At 48.4% G+C, this 19,761-nt stretch overlaps 1 protein-coding gene across 1 annotated transcript in view; it reads right to left on the reverse strand.

Annotated features, from left to right (window-relative positions):
• The window catches only part of SEMA7A (semaphorin 7A (JohnMiltonHagen blood group)), a 45,310-nt gene extending 35,075 nt beyond the window's left edge, over positions 1–10,235 (reverse strand). The window contains exon 1 of the mRNA XM_067534715.1: positions 10,124–10,235. Within this exon, the coding sequence (XP_067390816.1) occupies positions 10,124–10,235 (112 nt within the window). The remainder of the gene's footprint in view (positions 1–10,123) is intronic.
• Positions 10,236–19,761: the final 9,526 nt, after the last annotated feature.

Genomic DNA, 19,761 nt, shown 5'->3' on the forward strand with positions numbered 1-19,761 from the left:
TGTGGGGGGGGGTGGACTTTGGAAGAGCATGGCACTGAACCCATACAGATCAGACAGGACCTCAGCTTTAAGGTCTCACTCCAGCCACCCCGCCCAGAAGTGAAGACCTGATCTGACCTTGGCCTCCTGCAGATTTGAAGAGTTGGTGCTGAGGAGACTTAATTTTAATCCTTGGCCACCAATTTTCTGACCCTCTCTGAAATGTTGGCAGGGAAGCTGTGGTTCAGCCAGAGGCTGCGGGGAGAAGACGGCACCCGGCCAGGCATATTGCAGAGTAAATGACGCACAGGGGGGCAAGCACAGCAAGGAACAGCTGGCAGCAAGCATCAGAGAGTTTGTGCAAAATGCCCAGCTGGAAGAGCCAGGCTCTGGGATGTGAAAAGGCAGCATGGCATAGTGGGTAGCACCCAGCACTAGGCTTCGAAAGACTCATGTTCTATTCCCGGCTAGCCCCTCACCCTACTGGGTGATCTTGGGCAAGTCATATCGCTGCTCCATGCGTCAGTTTCCCCAGCTCTACAATGAGGACTGTGATCTAGTGATAAAAAGCTCAGTTATTATTGGGAATGTGGCACGGTTCCAGCCAGGGAGGTTTTGTGGATTTCATTCCTAGCTTGTTTTCACATAGAAACACACTGTTTTCTCGCTGTAGATGGATTTATCCCCCAAGCCCTGGCTGATCCTTCTCCCTCACTGAGCCCTGGAGCACCGACAGCTCTGCTTCATCCTGCACAGAGCTCACACGCGGGCCTCTGTCTCAGCCAACCACCTGTTACCTTTGGTTTGATAACTAAGAGGCAGGGCGCAGTGAGAATGAGCCCGCAGAAGCAAGGCTGCCGTGAAGAAAATTCACACTGGCACACACTCCCCTACACCCACGGGCGTCTGTACAGACAGAGACGTGGACAGTCTCTGCCCAAAAGAACTTACAGTCTGAACAGACAAGCTGGACATCAGGGAGCTGAAAGGGGTAAAGGTGTGTCTCATTAGCCTGCAGCGTTTTACAATCTGGGCTACCCAAGCGTACGCTCACACACCTCCAACATCCCTTGAAAGTTTCCAAATGAGCCTCTCTTTGCCCAACAGCTGCTCTGCCGCTTACCACCTGGAACAAACAAACACCAGAGGTGATGCAGCTGGTCCCATTAAATGTCACTGCCTCCTTCCTGGAGCTAGAGGGCGAGGAGACAAGAGCAGCACGTTGTTATTCCCACCTCTATCCCCATGGCGTCGGCAGGACTAGGGACAGGCTCAGTTCTCTGGGCTATTGAAGACGGTAGCATCACCCCAGCCCAAATCCTAGTCTCAGCTCCAGAGACCCAGTGGCAGCAGGTTAAGCCTCAATCCCTCTGTGTGTGTGTTTTTAATGTAGCTGTACAGTGGGGAGGATAGAATTTGGCTTCACAACCAGAAGGCAAATGAGTATTAAACCCAGCCCAGACTCCTGTGATGTGCCTGTACGAGGTGCGGCACAGATAGCAATACCCAGCAAACGGGGAGGTGGAAAGGTTGCTTAAAGCAGGCTGCATTAATTCACACTGCCTGCCCCTGGCTGCTGCAGGGGTGTCCAGTGGTGGTCACAGGAGGGAGAATTTTGTCCCTGAGTCAATTTCCAGCTCCGACACGGACTCCCAGTGTCATTTTGGGCAAATCACTTCGCCTCACTGTGCCTCAGTTTCCCCATCCACATAAAGAGGAAGATGAAAGGCCTAGAGTCCTCGGAAGGGCAATTAAATGCCTATAAAGCACTTGGAGAACCTCAGACAAAACAGATCAGCTAGGGTAGAGGCTGCAGGAAGAATTACACTACGGCGGAATACATACATTTCAGGAGCTCAGTCCGTCTTTTCTGAAGGACTCAGAAGGACTGGCAATGGGACACAAGCTCCACTCCCAGCCAGGGCTGCAGGGACTGAAGGATGTGGCCAACTGACCTTGCCTAGATCAAATGAGCTACTGAGTCTTAGCCCCAGCCCCGGGTGGGACAGCTGTCCCTGTCTCAGAACCATCCCTCCCACACTGGTTGTCTCCCTCATTGACCTTCTGGGGCTGAAGGGACCCTAGAGCCTGTGCTCCCCTCACTCCTGGTCAGCACATAGGCCTGTGGGTGGAGCAGAGGGAGAGAAGTGTAAACTGCTCTCTCTCTCGCACCTGATCTGGGGATACAGCGAGCCCTTTGCTGCCCAGGGCTTCCCATCCAGCCCCTTGCATTTCGGAAGGGAAAAGCACCGGGGAAAATTGGTGGGAGGAAGCAGCTCAGTTAGGGGAAGAGACTTTCAGTTCTCCAAAGAAAGCCTTGAGATGATGAGGGGCAGTTTGGAGAAGTTCATACTTCATGTAGAAGGACCTTCCACTTGACTAGCGGGGGCACCACCCGTGTCTTCATGGGCAGCGGTTCTCAACCTTTTTTTCCCCAAGTACCACTCGGGTCAGGTACAGTCAGGTCAAGTACCACTTGACCTGACCCGAGTACCACTCGGGAAAAAAAGCAGGGGGACTTTCGGCGGCGGCGGGGTTTCACGGCGGTGGCTTGGTGGGCACTTCCGGCGGCAGATTCAGCAGCGCGGTACGGCTCGCGTACCACCCAGCCTTCTTCGAAGTACCACCGGTGGTACGCGTACCACCGGTTGAGAACCGCTGTTCATGGGCTTTCTGCGCACCGCTCTAGGTCCTTCCATGGCTCCCCATCACTTCTTTAGGCACCTAAATACCTGGATGCCTGGTGGGCCCCATCCCTGCTCCGGAAGGAAGACCTTCACTTGGGCGAGGGCTAGGGCAGGCAGTTCAGACTGCAAAGAATTCAGTCATTCATCCAAATTGCTCCATCACCCACTGTCACCTCTGAGGCACAGGTAGTCACTGCTCTATTGACATTCTTTCCTTCCCCACCTGAGCCAAGTCATAGTGCAGATACTGCTGAATATAGTATTGGCTGAAACTTAAGCCATGAGTGTGTCATAGAAATTAAACCATCATTGTACATGCCGGCAAGCCTTCAAGACTTCCTAATCTCATACTGAGTCATTCAGTCTTCCCTCAGGTTAAGGAAATACTTACTGGGGATAATGATACTGATGTCCTCTGTAAAGTGCTTTGAGAGCTACGGCTGAAAAGTGCTAGATAAGAGCTAGGGATTATCATCATTTTTATTTCCACAATGCATAATTAGACTGTGGAACTCATTGCCACTGGAAGTCATTGTGGCCAGGAATTTAACAACATGCCGAAAGGACTGAAGCTATTTATATGGATATCAAGACTATCCAGAGCCATCATAAATAATAACAACAATTTTGGAAGGAGTATTAAACTTCAGCCATTCCCTAACCGTTAGAGAGCAAGATGAGACCTAGTGTGGGGCAGATCATCTCACATCTGCTACTGTGGGACTCTTGCACCTTCCTTTGAAGCCTCCGGTGCTGCCCCTGTCGGAGGTGGGATACAGGGCTTGATGGACCATGGGTCTGATCCAGTCTGGAAATCTCTAGGTTCCTACAGCTATTGGAGATTCTTCTGTCGCGCAAAAGATCCAGTCCATTTGGAGCGGGAGGATCTAAGTTCTAGTCCTGCTGTGCCATGAAGCGCCTCGGCTAGACTACTGAGCAGGGGCCAGTCACAGAGGTCAAGCTACCAGCAGGCTAGGCAGCGAATGGAGCCGGGGCTAGTTCAATGTAAGTAGGGCCCAAGTATAATTTTTTCAGGCCCAGTACAAACTTGTAACATGGGCCCCTTCGCACACACATACTCATGGGGGTTGCAGCCTGAGCCGGACCCCCTCAGGGCCTCCAGGCCCCAGTAAAGTGTACCCCCTCACCCCATGTGGGGGCCCTGAATGTATGGGATTCATTTTGAAATTGACGCTGATTTATAAGTCCCACCTGCCAAGTAAAGCAGCTGAACTTCACATCATTAATTCCAAAGGTATTTGTTTTCTTCACATTCCAATAACAGGAAGGGAGGAGGAAGAGAAAAAAAAACACTCGCTTTGTTTGTTTTGAAAATCTGCGCCTGGTAAAAAAATGTTTTGAACAGAGACCTCATTACGCCAATGTCACCTGCAGAGAAAAGGAGCACAGTGCAAATCTGCACTGCTGGGACATGCTGACGCATCGAGATCCGCACTGGTAACTCCATCCCAGGGGTGAGACAGCCCATGCCACCTCCATGCCCCGTGGAGAAACAGAGCTGCAGTCATGGCAAAACAAAGCTGCCTTCAGCAGCAGAAACATCATGTGGCTTCCTTGCTTTGATGCCTCCTCCTCCGCCGCCGTCTCCCTTTCTTTTCTGTGAATCAGCCCCAGTGAGAATGGTGCCCACTAACTAGGGGGCCAGGCTGAGGGATTGCTGGGTAAGGAGAGATCAGATTGCAGTGGCACTGGACCACACATTACACCCACGGGGCCCCGTGCCAACAGCTGGATTAGCACAGCCTCAGGGAAGGGGAGAGGGTATTTGGTACCAGACCCTCATCCCCTATACGTCAAAGCCCTCCCATCTGGCTCATCCCCCTCCCTTTGGTCAAGGAAGGGCAGATACAGCAGAGGCAGCCATGGGCCAAGAAGGGAACTCCTTGCAGAGCCTTTGGAAGCAGATGCTGGAACAGGAACGATATTGCTGGACCTACTACTGACACACCAGTGCTGACCTGCTCTCCTCTAGTGAGGGAGCACCCCCCCCCCCCACCTCCCAGGTGAAATCGCTCCTACACAGCTTTCGGGTCTCAGGGAAACCCCTCCAGTCCAATCCAAGGATCTGAGGACAGGGGGTGGAAAGGGAAGGCATCTGCAGCAGACGAGCAGGCAGGTTAGTGAGAGGAAACTGTCAGATTCCATCTTCAGCTAGGACTACCATGGACTGATTCCCCCGTGGATTAAGCTCCCTTTATAAACATTACGAGAGCTTTATTCTCATTCGCCCCTCATGTCATATCAAACACCATCCAACACCAGCACAAGCTGGATTTAGACTGGGAAAGTTCTGTATTGGCCACATGCTAAATATCACTCAGCATCTAGAAGGTGGAATGGGCGAGAGGGATGAGAACAGGTGCTATGTTTGTAGACCTATCAGCAGGCTACAATGCAGGCAGCCACCAAGACTTGCTTGCTGAAGTCTAGGATGCATGACTATCGCATAGTGCGGCTCATCAGATCTCTTCTGGAGAAGGAAGAGATGTTTTTTACATAGAACTGTGCAAGAAACGGAGCTGCTGGAGACAAGGCAATGGCCACCCCCAGGGCAGTGTGCTAGCACCAATTCTCTTCAACATATCTCTACATCAATGACCAGCCCATATAGAGCAATCCAATGAACTTTATATATGCCGATGATCTATGCATCACGTCACAGGAGAAGGACTTCGCCACTGTCGAGAACAGACTGACGTGCTTGGAGCAATCTCTCAGCTTATTACAACAAGAACCCGCTTCGCACCAATCCGACCAAGACGCCGGCGACGCCCTTTCACCTACACCATCGGGAAGCCAAATGGAAACTAGATATCACCTGGGATGGAATCGCACTAGCCAATCGCCCGAACCCTGTCTGGTTGGGGCGGACATTGGGCTGTCCACTTTCCTTCAAAGCACGCACAGAGAAGACGAAAGGGAAAGCGAGCACCCGCAACATCCTCCTGAAAGTTGGTCACCTGAAAGCGGGGAGGCGATCCAGCTACTCTCCAAACTCGTGCTATTGCCTTGTGCTACTCCACAGCAGAGCATGCGTGCCCAGGGCAGGACTGATCTGTCCAGGCTAAGAAACTAGCCCGGGTTCTGAACGACGGCTGTTGTGGAATAACAGCATGGCTAACGCCAAGGTGAAAGGATAACCTGCTCTAACTGGCTGGCGTTGCACCGCCTGATAGCAGGAGGAAGGCAGCAAGCCAATGGGAAACAGCACGGCGGAGGAAGACCCAAGGGATCCGTTATATGGTTACCCAGGAGTAGCCAAAAGCGAAAGAGTTTTATAACCAGTGTTGTGCCTCTGGACAGGACAGCTAGCCAGTTCCGACGGAGGTTATGGGCCACGCCCGGCTGGACGCACTGGAAAGAGATCTGGAGCCCCAGGAGGTGCCAGTACGGGCTGGTCAGTGTGGCAATGCCAGAACGGCCTGTGCATGCAAACTGGCAGATCACAGACCCACAGGAGCAAACAGGGCTACGCTAATGACATGAGCACATGCGAGCGTAGGGAAATGCAAACCCTGGAACGCCGGCTCGTTTGCCGACTCCTCGGGAAGACCTGCACGAAGGGAGATGTCGCTGCAGTGACGCAGAGCACCATCACACGTGCACAGTTCTGGAAAAGCCTCTGATTTGTGACAAGGACACGAGAAGACGACCCTCCACCCCCATGGGGTTATAAACAGGGGTAAGCAGTCAGGCCCACCCTGCTCTTCCTATAATGCTAACTGGGAGGGGGAGTCCTGGCTAGCTGGGAGCTGGGTCTCAATGTGATGCCAGCTGTCATGCTCCTGTACCAGCTATGGACAGGTCCCAGAGCTTCCTTCTGAGCAAGATGTGCTCATTATCCCACCCTTCACTGCTTCACCAGGCATGGCTGAGGTTAGCTTTAATGAGGGGTATTTTACACACAGTGCCACCTCATGGCGGAACGGTCTCCTATGGTTTGGCCTTCCATTACACCCAAACTACAGCTGCTGTAATGCATCGTCTTGGGCCAGCCTGATTTCCCACCGGGGTCAGCTGCAGGGGTTGCTTGCTAGTCATGCCCTCCAGCGCCTTGACTTTTTTTTTTTTTTTTTTAAATCGCTTCCCTTTGATTTCTCTCCACTTAGTCACTGACTTGCTGATCACACAGCGTCCAGATGAGAATGCAATGTTCCAGGTGCAGCCTGGACACGGCTACCACACAGAGCGCCATCATGGGATGCCTCCGCACATGCAGCCTGAAATTGCATTGATCTCTTACCCTGCAGCCCTCGCCTGTTTTAAAGCCATGTCTGATCTGACAAGCAAGGGCTCAGCCCGGGATCCAAAATGGACCTTTTCCAAACCATTGCCTGGCTGGCCAGTGTTTAGCTCTACGTGTGCAAGCAAAGGAAGAGAATGCAGTGTACCAGCTGGAAAACACTTCCCTCTGTGCTGGCAAAGGGTGGAGTGCCTGAATATTCACACTAAGAGGCTGTTTTGCTCAGATGGAGAACCCCACAGCTTCAGTTCTTCTTCCATCCACTAAAGAAAGTGCAATGCACCAAAATAGACCGGGGGGAAGGGGGAAATCACACGCTCTAGCTTCTGCTCTGATAATGGCTAATGACAGTTGCTTTGGAGGAAGATGTAAAGTCTTGTGATTAGAAATGAGTCCAAGCTTCTGGACTTGTTGCCCCTTGATACTGCAACCAGTGAAGTCAATACGAACTAAAATTCTGTACGACCAGCGACTTGTTTGTAGCGCTCTGTGTACTCCACACTGAAATGCGAGCACAACATTGATATGCCAGTTGATTTTCTTTGAGAATTATAGGGTGAAAATGAGAAAGGAAGCCATTTTTCCAGCAATAGCGGGCTGGGACACTCGGGTATTTGTATGTCTGAGTTTGTAAGCAAGCCGTTTTTAAAGTGGAGGTGAAACTTGGGGGCACGTGAGACAAATCAGCCTCCCGAAAGGGGTACAGTAGCCTGGAAAGGGTGAGAGCCACTGAGCTTCATGGTACAAGGGACTTCCTCAGTGATCCCTCCAGGGGGTGTGTCACCAGCTCGGGCAATAGTACAGCCATCAGGGCCATAGAGGGACTCATTTACAGCAGCTGGGGAGCTGGCCCAGTGTGTTTTTCTCATCCAAGAGCTGGCACCCTCGCCATGTCAGCCCCAGGTCCTGCTGGGGGAGGTTAGAGCAGACAATGAGGTCATATACACGGAGAATCTCTGGCCCCCTGAGCGCTTCCCGGTCCTTTCTCTATAGGGCAGATGAGCAAGGGCAGCTGCAGGGGAAGTGCTGGCCTCCCGGCAACGTGCCTTAATCCCAACCTGGGGGTGCCCAGCTCTCAGAGTGGATGGAGGCAGGACCCACTTCTCTGGTGTATAACTGGCTCAGTTCCCCTGGAATCAGTGTAGCTCCTACAGCATAAACACACCCATAAAGTCCTGAGTGGTTTTTGTTGAGTCCCTGATGTGGCTGTGGGTTTGGGGATGCTGATATGACTTGGGTCTGGAGCAGGTCAGGCACTTCCCAGACACAAGAGAGGACAGGTCCTGCGCCAAGCAGCTTATCATGGAAATGGCTGGAAGGCAGGCAGGAGAGGGAAGGAAGGAAAGAATCCACACAAAAATCATTTCCCCACTTCTGGTCCCACAGGCCAAACAGCCCAGAGGAGTGACAGCTTTAGGTCACTGCCCCCCAGGGCAGGAGTTGAACTCATGCCCAAAGGCACCATGTCCCATAGCCGATACCCTCTGTGATCCATTCCGCACCCAGGCTCTCCCTGGCTAAGAAAGCTGTGGGTGACAGGGCATCAGACTTACATGGCTCACAGGTGAGGTCTTAAAATTAGACCTGGTCACTGGATTCCCAGCTGTTCGGAGAAATCCTGGTCAGGATCCAGTAGACAAAGCAGAACAGCCCTATTGCTTTCAGCCCTGCCTCAGACGCCATCCCAAAGCACAAGTGACTATCTGCCATCGAGTTCCCCCTGCACTAATTAGCGAATGCGCACCTTGGCAACAGAGTCTCCCTACGTCTAGGGCCAGGAAGCCCAGCTCGTGGCACAAATACACTGAGGCAGTTCCAAGAGGGCAAATCACTGTGTAGCCAGCAGCAGAACACAGCCAAAGAGAAACAGGTGCCACAAAAACCTGATTGCTTCAGCCTGCTCTTTCCCCTAGGACACACTTCCCCTGAAAGGGGTTTTTATGTCTCACTTTTAGCCAAGAGACTAGTGAGTTTTTTCCTAACTGGGGGATACCCCCCCCAACCACACACACACACACACACTTCAAAGCTCACTGCCTCAAACCGGCCAATAGTTTCCCAGCCAGGGACTCTATTTTCCCCATTTCCTCCTCATATCGTTTTTCTGCATTGTTTACCAGACAAATAAAGAGATGGCACCTATGGCACCTTTCCCCTGGATCGCCTGTGCGTGACTTCCCCCAGGCTGGGAATATTCTAAGGCCTCAATATCCTCCCCTCCCTCCCCAGTACCTCTGAACAGCAGCTTCTGAGCAGCACTAATCACAAACGGTGTGTGGCTGAAGAATAATGGAGGGTTCATAATAAACTAGGCCATCGCTGGGTGCAAACATGCCCTCAAAGCGGCTACAGGAGATTATATAGAGACACAGTTGTGTCACTGACTGACAGATTTCCAGAACAGCTGACTGCTCTGTTGAGACAAATGGCGTATAAATCAAGAACACTGCAGTGCCTTCTGTTAATGTCTTCGTATATGACAGTAATCAAGGAGTTTGGGGAGACAGCAGCAAAAGCGATTCTGTTCCATATGTTTACCTGTGCTCCACAGATACACGGCGCCTTTCCTCATCTATAATACATACTCTTTGTATTACGGTTTTTTCTTGTCTCGCTTCTACTAGCCACGCCACTCAGCTTCTGCTCAGGGAGAATGCAGCACTAAATGTTTAGCATAGAGCCAAACTGGCATCAGAGACAGCAGGTTAAGTAACTAATGAATAGGAAAATAACTGTTTTGCAAGACAATCGTTTTGCATTTCAGCTTCTCAGTAGGTTTGTAATTCCAGGAAGAGCTGTTACAGGCTCTCTCCAGGAACTGGGCATATCAGCAGCTTGAATTATATTTGTGCAGTTTGTAAAGGGGATGAAATAAAAAAAAATGTAAAGGGTCTCCTCAGGAAAGAGGAGGATCCTCTGTAAAGATTAAGAAATGGATCCAGGGGGAGAAAGATCTTAACACACACCAGAAAGTTGCCAGCTAATATCTTTTCAGGTTCTGCAGCATCAATCTTCTGTGAAGATGCAAAATTGAAACCCACTGAACCAGCTTTCCACAGAGAGAAGATATAGACAGTTATACAAACAGGGCTGTTGTCCACATCTCTTGTAAATTGTACATATTGTTTCAAGCTTGCCATCTGCCTCTCAGGGAGTGCAAGGATCTGGCAAGCAGTTGCTGTCTGGGACTTACCTTGTGGTGCAGTAATAATTCTAGGATTCACCCTCCAGTACCCAGCTGTCAGGAGAAACAGTTGGCTGGTCCATAGGGCGAAGAGATAGGCAGGGTGGGAATTCAGACCCATTTTCATGGCTCAGTGCAGAGCTCGGCAGCGTACTTCTGGAGAACAGTACGGCATAGCACTTACATATGTAAACCTTGTGAGTGGGTGTTAGCTAAGCTCCTCCACCAATCAGTGCGAGCTTGCTCATAGTAGAAAATTTTCAGATGCTGCTAGCAGATCAGTGGGGAGAAGAGTTCCCCTGCCCTTGGAAATTTCCCAGATCAGCTATTCTGGAATAAGAGGGTCCACATGAGGAGTTAGTTCAGAATTTCTGCTCCGGAATTATTGTGGAATAATAAATTCCAGAATAGCTATTTCAGTCAATTTCCAAGTGAAGATTAGCCCTAACTCACAATCCAAATGCGTTGTGAAGGAAGGCTGGGGGAGCACGGTGTCATCACTGCTGGAATCCCAAACATCTGCCCGATGTAGATGAAACTGGGGGCAGCTACTGCCCCCACAACAGGTCCAATGGCCCACCCCCCCTCCCCCATATCGCTGTTCTTGGGGAATGTGGAGCTCTGCAAGGCAGTGGCGAGGGATGGGGCAGTTCCTCAGGGTCAGAGCGACATTGCAGCCTCCTGCCTGCTTCCGAAGCATTGCCAACCCCAAGCATACAAGAATCATGAGTGCAGCTCCCCTGCACCCTCCCCCCCCCATGAGACTAACTTAAAAATCATGAACTTTTAATACGTGTGGGGGGGTTTTTCTTGGCTTTTTAGCTTTTGAGGGCCACCTTTACAAGCTTTCTTCTGCAACCATGCTGGATAGAAACTTACCTTACAAAGAGAGTATAAATGTAATTCGTGCCCACTTCAAGGCCCCTTTACACTACCAAAGCAATGTGAAAGTACATAAAACTCAGGTCCCTCAATTATAAATCAGCAGCGTAGTGCATATAAATGTCACTCCTTCCCAGCCCCGGCAACTGTTGATGATAATATGAGACTAAAATCTTTTTTTGCACCTAAAATTTGGGTTGTACAAACAAAAGATGCATTGTACCCCTGAAAGCTGTATGCATTATTATGTCTTTTATAGCTTATGTCCTGAAGTATCTTAGTTCTGGTTTTGTGCAGTGCATTTGTACAATTAATATATTATTTTTCCAACATTGCAAAAGTCAGAACTATCCAAACCTGATTAGCATGTATAAATTCTATTAATAAAAATATGAAGATATTGGCCAGCACTGTGACTCATTGGTCCAATAGGTAAATAACAGCAAATCCAATTAACGGAGCAAAGAATTTTCTGAGAAAAATGGTATTTCATTTAAACTAATATTCTAGAAGGAAGATTAAATTAGCAGTCCAGAAGACACCACAGCAGTCCTCTGAGCAGCCAGTTACCAGGTGTTTACTTGCATATGTTATCTAACTGGTTAACTTTGCACCAATCCTCAGCATTCTTGAGACATTTACCAACTCCAGCCATGACAATTTTCAGTCAAGGATGAGCTCGGATTATCTTTTTGCTTGTAATAAAAATAAACCCAATCTATCCTTTGCATCAGCTGCATCCATGCATTTGATAGCCAAGTGTTTTTATCCTCACATTAAGAACATGGCTCTGGACCACAGAGGTTAGCTCCAAACTCTCCCAAAGTTTGTGAGTGTTTGGATCAAGGGGTTTTGTTTCAGGGCTTAATTTAGTCAGTTACACTTGGAAGTTAAAGATATAACAGGAAAAAACACAACACTCTTCACTAAATCCATTTTAATCTCTGGGTTTATTTTGGAGTCTTAGCAAGGACATACCAGAGACACAACAGTTTCATAAATTTCAGCCCAGCCCTTGAGCCAGTCACTGTGAAAATGCTTCCTCTAGAAGGTTCCTCTTATTCCTAGGTGGTTATTTTCATACATTTCCCTGTGTGTTGGTTCTTGGGGTATCCAAGACTGTGAGTCATCTAGCAAGAGAGAGTCTTGAGTGGTAGCTGGGCACTCTCCATCAGTCCTGTCTTTGCCTTACAGGTAACAAGAGATGCACTTCAGTCCCCGAGGTCCTCTGAGTCATTCCCCTGTGATATCCAGCCCCTAACATGGACTATTCATGGACTATTCCCCCAAAGGAGCAGTGTGTCCCAGTGTACCAGTTTTACCTTAAATCACTGCTCCTGTATAACACACAGCGCTTGTAATAAATGAAAGTTGGTTGATTTAAGTACGAAATAGAGATTCTACTAGAAACAAGAGAGCATGATGGAAATCAATGGTTGCAATACAAAACAAAATCATAAAACACAAATTAGAACCTACGTTTATTGATAGTTATCTTTCCTATCTAATAAAGAAGGTTTTCCCCTAGGGTGACCAGATAGAAAGTGTGAAAATCTGACTTGCACTATTCTTGCTGAGAGAAGATGATGCCTGTTCCGGGTAATAAATCCCTGATCAGTATTCTGGATCTGTGTATGGAGTAGAGGTGCCTTACCTTTGTTTTCTGTTCCTCACTCCTGTGAGTAATCAAGCTCTGGCTGTAGGGGTGGGGAGCCCTGGTGAGTGATTCTGTTCCTGCACTGCATGCATATATTCTAAGCAGAGAGTTGGGGTATTTATCTTATACTCCTCACTCAGGCAAAATCCTCATTAGGTCAACAGGAGCTTTGGATGATCAGGTCTTTAATTGATCATTTGTGACCACAGATGGGAATAGCTCAGTGTTCTGTCTTGAAGCTCAACACACATGTGAGAGTTATTAAAGGGATGGGGGCAGAGGCTCAGAGACAGCAAACAGGCAGTTCATTCCATGCTCAGATCTTCTACAGTGTCCAGGGCGGAGTAGCGAGGCCCTGATTCAGCAAAGCACATAAGCATGTGCTTCAGTGGGACTTTAAACGCATGCTCAGAGTTAAGCATGTGCTTAAGTGCTTTGTTGAATCAGGGCCAGTGACAGCACTGGAGATGAGGGGCTGATCCAAAACCCCTGGATGTGAACGAGAATCGTCCAATGACTTCAGTGAGTTTTGGATCAGGCCTGAAATGAGAGGGAGGTGAGTAGCAGCTGAAACAGGGAGGGAAAAAAGGCTAACAATCAATGGGATGGTTGGTTGTTTCACTCCTCCAGCAGCTCACAAGGAAAGAACCAATACAGATGCCAGCCGGGACGCTGTTGTGTCACTTTTGAGTGCTGATGGTCACAAGAAGTTCAAGCTTTCGGGGTGTCACTGTTAGTGAGCTGCCAGCTACGGAGCTGGGAGTTTAATTCTGTTTTGGGTTTAATGCTGATAACTTTCCTCTACTGAGGAGGCACTTTAAAACACAACATGTCCTTCTCAGCCCTGTTCTTCCAGTGCTCGGGTAACAGTTCTGTGACAGGACAGATGGACTGTGCTGTGCCCCAAAGAGCTCATTAAGATCCATTTATAGGAACGGCAGTTAAAGTTTAGCTACCACCAACAGTCCTTGTGACACACTTTAAATCTGGCGACAGAGCTGTTGTGCTAAAGCACCTCCTAGTGTCACGGCAGGAGCTATGCAGAATTTCCCAGCACACAGTCCTGCATTATGACTGTTTGTAGGGCTAACATGTGTACTCGGTTCCTTTCAACCAGAAACCCCACAGCACTTTACAAACCTGTAAAGCCAGTTTCCAGTCTAAGCCAAATTTTGCTTCCGCCTCTAAAGTTTCCCTTAAAGTGTTGTTAGCCTCAGAAGTGGCAGGTTAGATCTGGGGACAAGCTAGAATGTTTCTATAACATTTGAAGTGAGTTGGAAAAGGGGGTCGTGAATTATGATACTCTGAGTGCCAGCAATCCCAGAATGGCCATAGGCAGCCGGCTATAATACTGGGCATTCTTTGACACCATGGACCAGACCAGCTAGAGTTAGCCAGGACCAGGGGATGTAAAGTTGGTTTCAATTACCTTTACCCAGACTCACTCCAGATCTGTGCTAGGCACAGCTCGGTCAGACCAGAGAACCTTGAACGGAATCTGGAACCTGATCTGAATGTTGGAGCTCTGCTGTCATGAAAACACAAAAGCAATTAATTAAATACAGGAAGCAGAGCAATGCGATCTTTCTGAAGCATTTTCATTTCTCATCACATGCCCAAACCAAAACTGGATAAGCCAGATACCTTGTTTCCTGCTTTATTGAGCAAGGGCTGAAATAAACGAGAAATGAGGAACATTCCAGAGATATTCAAGTTGTCATTCATGGATCAACTGTCAGCCCTTTCCTTAAAGATCCCTGCACTTTTGCAAGTCAATTTCAGGCAAGTATCAGACCCCACAGCTGTGCATTCTATGTGGTTTCATCTGCATGGCAACATTCAGATGCAAATTCAGACCCAGATCAGAACCTCCCTGATGTGCATTAAAGAATCACAACACCTGGATTTTCCTTAATAAAAATGTATTTTTATTTAATCACAGAAGGACAAGTCCAAGAAACCTGCAATCATCAAAAACCAAACGACAGCCTCACCATTAGAAAACCAGCATTCTTCTCATTACCAGCCTTAATCTGGCCTTTTTCCAGGCTAATAAAAAAAAAGCTGGTTCTGGATAGAACATGAGTTATTACAGGGACTCATCATTTGTCCCCAGCAAGTCTATCCAACAGAACCAGAGCAGGCAAGGCACCTGATGTTTTAATTGACCCTTGTGCAAGAAACAGAGATAATTAATCCTTTAATTGCTGAATTAATTAACTGCAAAAAGCAGAGATCTAACAGACCACTTGTTACATCTGACTACTCCAGAGTCTGCGTCTGAGGTGATGAAGTCTTCATAGCTGTCTTTCTTTTCCTGCTAACCTGAGGCGAGGGATGCAGCTTCAAGGAAAACTAACTAATTGTGTGTGACTGACACATGGACAAATCTTCACCATCACTGACAGAACCAACACGGCAGAACCATGCAATGCAGTCTTGTTCATGAGTTCCCACAAAACACAAGAGGACAGCATCGCCCAGCCGGCCTGTCCCTCCCACCAGCCTGCCAAGTGAGGCTGGGTCTCAAATTGTGCCCCACCTTTGGGCCATGGCTGCTTGAGAGGAATTGCCAGGGAGGAATTTTTCCCCATGGTACTTGGAGGGAGGGTAAATGTCACCTTCTTCTGATGCACTGAGTAGAGGACATCTACAAGAAGGAGGCAGGCATGTCCCACGAGATCAATGCCCTCTGTTGGCAGGTGGCAGGCACCGGTGGCTGTTGGTCCTCATATGCTAGTTGGACTATAATAAAGCAGAATGCGTGCACTTGTGTGTGCACACACAAGTGTTTGTTTCACTGGTTTCTACTGGATAGAGTCAGTGCTGCTCAACTGTGTGTCAAAACTCAGTACCGCTAACTGCTAATGGAGATTCTCTGTTAGATAAACAGGTATTAGGAACCTGTGCTTGGGAGGCAGGAGATCTGAATTCTATCCATGCTGACAGAAGTTCAAAGAGGCCGTGACGTGAGCATAAGTGACAACCATGAAGTCCTAGAGACCCATGGGCTTGTACAGTAAAATCCCATGATGAGAGACAGGGACGCATGCCAGGAAGTCCTCGGGTTTTGGCATCTTGATAGTTCTCCTTGCCCGCATGATGCCTTTGGGAAGGAACAGCACATGTTAGCAAAGCAGACAGGACCTCTCCCGGCAGAAAGGCTTCCAGAGTTAACAGACGGTTTTCCTTCCACACGGGATTTGCGATTGCAATGGAGGGGCAGGGATATGAAATAAATAGCCTCCTAGAAAGTGGAAATGGAGACTGGAAGAGAACTGAACCAGTATGACAGCTGAGGAGTGATATTATTTGCTCTAGTGCTGGCAGAAAGACGTGCACTCCTAGGAGGCTAGAGCAATTAGAAGGAACTGGAGCGGACAGATTATGGTGGACTTCAAGCCGGAGTCTCAGACAGCCCTATGGGATGCTCAAGTATTATAGCTATTTATTTTTTGATTGTGCTAGTGCATAGGGCCCCAAGGAGGGATCAGGACCCACCATGCTAGGTGCCGTACACACATATAATGAACAGATGGCCCCAAAGTGCTTAGGCCCAGATTCTCAAAGGTAACTATTTATGCTCCTGTCTTCCATCAATGTGAAATATCATTGAGGATCTGGGCCTCACCGTCTAACTAGTGTTTGCTCTGTTTGCTTTTTCCAGTGTTTCTGACTGTGTGCGCGTGTGCATGGTGTATATCTGGGATACCTGGGATATATAAGTGGTTTATCATCAGTGTTTCTAATGACATGCGTGTGTGTGTGTATGTATCCGGGATATATAAATGGCTGATCACCCATGTTTCTAATGATGTGTGTGTGTATCTGGGATATACATATGGTTGACCACCCATGCAGTGTGTGTCTTCTTTATAATTGGAGCTGCATGAAATGGGAGGTGTGGAAGACCTGTGCTCATGGAGGCTGGATCTAGCTCCAAAGTCTGAGACCTTACCTGGGAATTTCGCCAAATAACTGGGAAATAAGCCGGTGTTTCAATAAACAATGAGATCCTGAGCCATGACCCGGCTCCTCTGTGGGAAATGATGTGCCGGCTCATAATGGAACAAGTCACTTCCATGTCTCTCCCGCAGAGGAAATAACACCCCATGGTCCCAAAGATTTACGTCACAGGTCAGGGCACCCGAGAGCTCAGGACAGTGTAGTCCAGCACTCACGCTTCACCGCAATTGCTCACCTTCTGGTGGGGTCAACTGATGTGTATTGAGACAGGAAGGAAGGAAGATCTACTAAGCGACTGGCCATTCCCAATAGTGACACCAGATACTGACGCAAGGTGAGGGATACAGCCCCAGTTGTTCATGCTCCGCACCTGGGGGTGGCTATTAACTAATTACATCCTGGCCTTTGAAGTAGACTGAGGGAGCACAGGGATGGAGGGCAGACCCTAAAAAGGTGAGTTTCTGCCCTCCCTTGGAAAGGCCTGGCGTAGGCAGACTAAGGAAGGCCACAAGGACTGGGCCCTGTGGTGGGCCCTGGAAAAAAGAGGGCAAGATCTAGGGAGAGGCTACAGAGAAAGCAAGACTTTCCCACAGAGGAAAACTCAGAGGGAGCAGAAGAGATTCCTGGAGGAGGGAGCCCGGAGATTGGGTTGGTAAGCAAAGACATCAGTAGCCCAGAAGAATTATTCTTTACGATACCCTGGAAGGGGTCTGAACTTAGGGGATGCAGCTGGAGGGCTGAGCCTCAGAAGACTTGGGGCCAGAGGCAGGTGGCTCGCAGGGGGAGCTAGAGCAGAACATAGCAGCAGCATCCTGCACCGACACAAAGGGGGCGCTGCGAGCGGGTGCTGTCAAAGGGCCACATTCATTATTGGGGTAAATGAGCACTCCTTCATTGGCTGCAGCGAAGCTCCATCCAGCCTCCCCGTCTAGGGACAGAGACTGCTGTCATTTGCACTGGTGTCAATCAGAAGTGACTGCACTGAAATCAACAAGAGTTGCTGTGGATTTACATCGGTGTAACTGAGATCAGAATCTGGCCTAGTCGTTTGGACAAATAGGGCTGTATTTAAACTTGGACTTAATCCAGATTGACGACAGTGGAGGGGAAGATCAGACACTGGCTCTTAACAAAGCCCCAATTTGTATATTAACAGATGTAGCTGTTGGGGAAATGGGCCCAGATACTCAGAAGGTATTTAGGTACCTAATTCCCATTGATTAAAATAGCAGTTGGGTGCCTTAACACCTTGGAGGATCTAAGCCATGGAGTTTATATTACAGTCAGTCTCAAAGTGCAGATGAACTGTGCTTGGTGCAGGACCTGACTTCTGTGTGGGGGCAGGGAGTGGAAGTGGTTATCGGCCACCTTCACATCATGGCTTGTAAGTCTGGGGCCAGTTCAGCCCCTAGCACAACTTACAGCAGCCTGAGTATACATAACAGATGAGCACTAATGTTGAGGAATCGCTTTGCCTGCCATTGAGATGCAGCCACCTCTGGAGTGAGATATGGCGGCTGACTTGTAGCACACAAATGCCACACAAAAGTTTAGGCCAGGCTCGAAGAATACTGTAGTTAACTGAAATGACATGAATTGTAAGTAGGCAAAATGTAATCACACACATTGGCATTTAGCCAAGACAGCAGAACAAACATGTTCTGCAGGGTTATTAACATAAATTCCTCCTTAAAATAAACAAAAAACTCACAAACAACCAAAGTGGGGAAAAAGAATGCATAAGCAATCTGGTTTTTTTTCCTTTTTTAGGTCAGGAGGGAGCTGGTTTTTCTAGTCAAACTGTTTTACCTTTTGTCTTGAGTCTTAGTCAAAACACTCCTGCCTGAGGATCAAATCAAGGAGGTCATTAGATATTCTAGGAATGAAGTTAATAAAGGGCGTTCATGGATAATTGCGGGTGCCGTTTCTATTTTCACCTCTTTTGCCTTCTCTCATGCACTGTCATATCCATTGTTATTACTGATGGTCTCCCTGACTCCATGGGTGGAGAGGGATTTTTCTATGTCTTAATGTTATTCATTTAGCTGGTATTGACTCGTCAGACGCGGCGCCTATCCAGCCTGCCATCCGGATGAATGATCAAAAGTCCTCTAGATCAGACGGATGATAACAGAAAACCAAACCCAGGATAGACAGATGGATGACAACCAAGATGATGGACAGATGGCTGGATTAATGACAGATAAAGGTTTGATAGACAGGTGATGACAGATATGACAGACAACTGGAGACAAACAGATGAATAAGGGTGGATGGTCAGATGGATGAATGATTACAGGAAACAGAAGACAGACATGATAGACTCCAAGATGTTAATATGCCTACTAGTTATTGAAGCTCCTATATAATTAAACAACATGCAGCCAGAACAGTGCACAAAAAGACAATACCCTGGAGTACATCCCAAAGGAGCCACAATCACAACTGCTCACCTTCCTCCTTGATTCAGACACTAATTAGACACAACACAACTAAAACGAGAGCAAACAAACAAACAGCTTGCAATATATCAGAGATTGTCTTCCTCTGACTAATGCCAATAGCATTCCCAAGGTAGAAATGGCCTTGCCTTCAGAGGGAGGAATTCTGGCCTAGCAACTAGAGAATGGGACTGCGAAGATGTCAGCTCGATCTCCTACTCTGACCCCTGCGATGGGGCCCCGGGGACATTAACCTACCTCTGCCTCAGTTTCCCAAACTAAACATAAGAGCGGCCATATTGGGTCAGAGCAATGGTCCCTCTAGTCCAGGATCCTGTCTGCCAACAGTGGCCAATGCCAGGTGCTTCAAAGAGATAAACTGCAGCTAACAGAACTTGTTTCTCTCTCTGGGCTCTTACATGGCCCTCACTATCATAACGCTGAGTACCTCGTAATTCTTAATGGCTTTTATCCTCACAACACAAGCGCTATCCACATTTTACTGATGGGGAAGCCCACAGATATTAAAGGGTTTACCCAAGGCATCTAGGGCTGAAGTAGGAATTGAATCCAGAACTTCCGAGTCCCAATCTAAGCATGTTAGCCACTAGATCATCCTTCAACCTCCCTAACAGGCTTGGGTGAAGCTTAATATTTATAGAGTGCTCTGAGCTGCTCAGATGGACGTGCAAAGTAGCGCG

The sequence above is a fragment of the Emydura macquarii genome, unplaced genomic scaffold (genome assembly GCF_026122565.2).
Source record: "Emydura macquarii macquarii isolate MOO-44397 ecotype Brisbane River unplaced genomic scaffold, CSIRO-AGI_Emac_v2 contig_3451, whole genome shotgun sequence".
NCBI classification, from domain to species: Eukaryota; Metazoa; Chordata; order Testudines; family Chelidae; genus Emydura; species Emydura macquarii.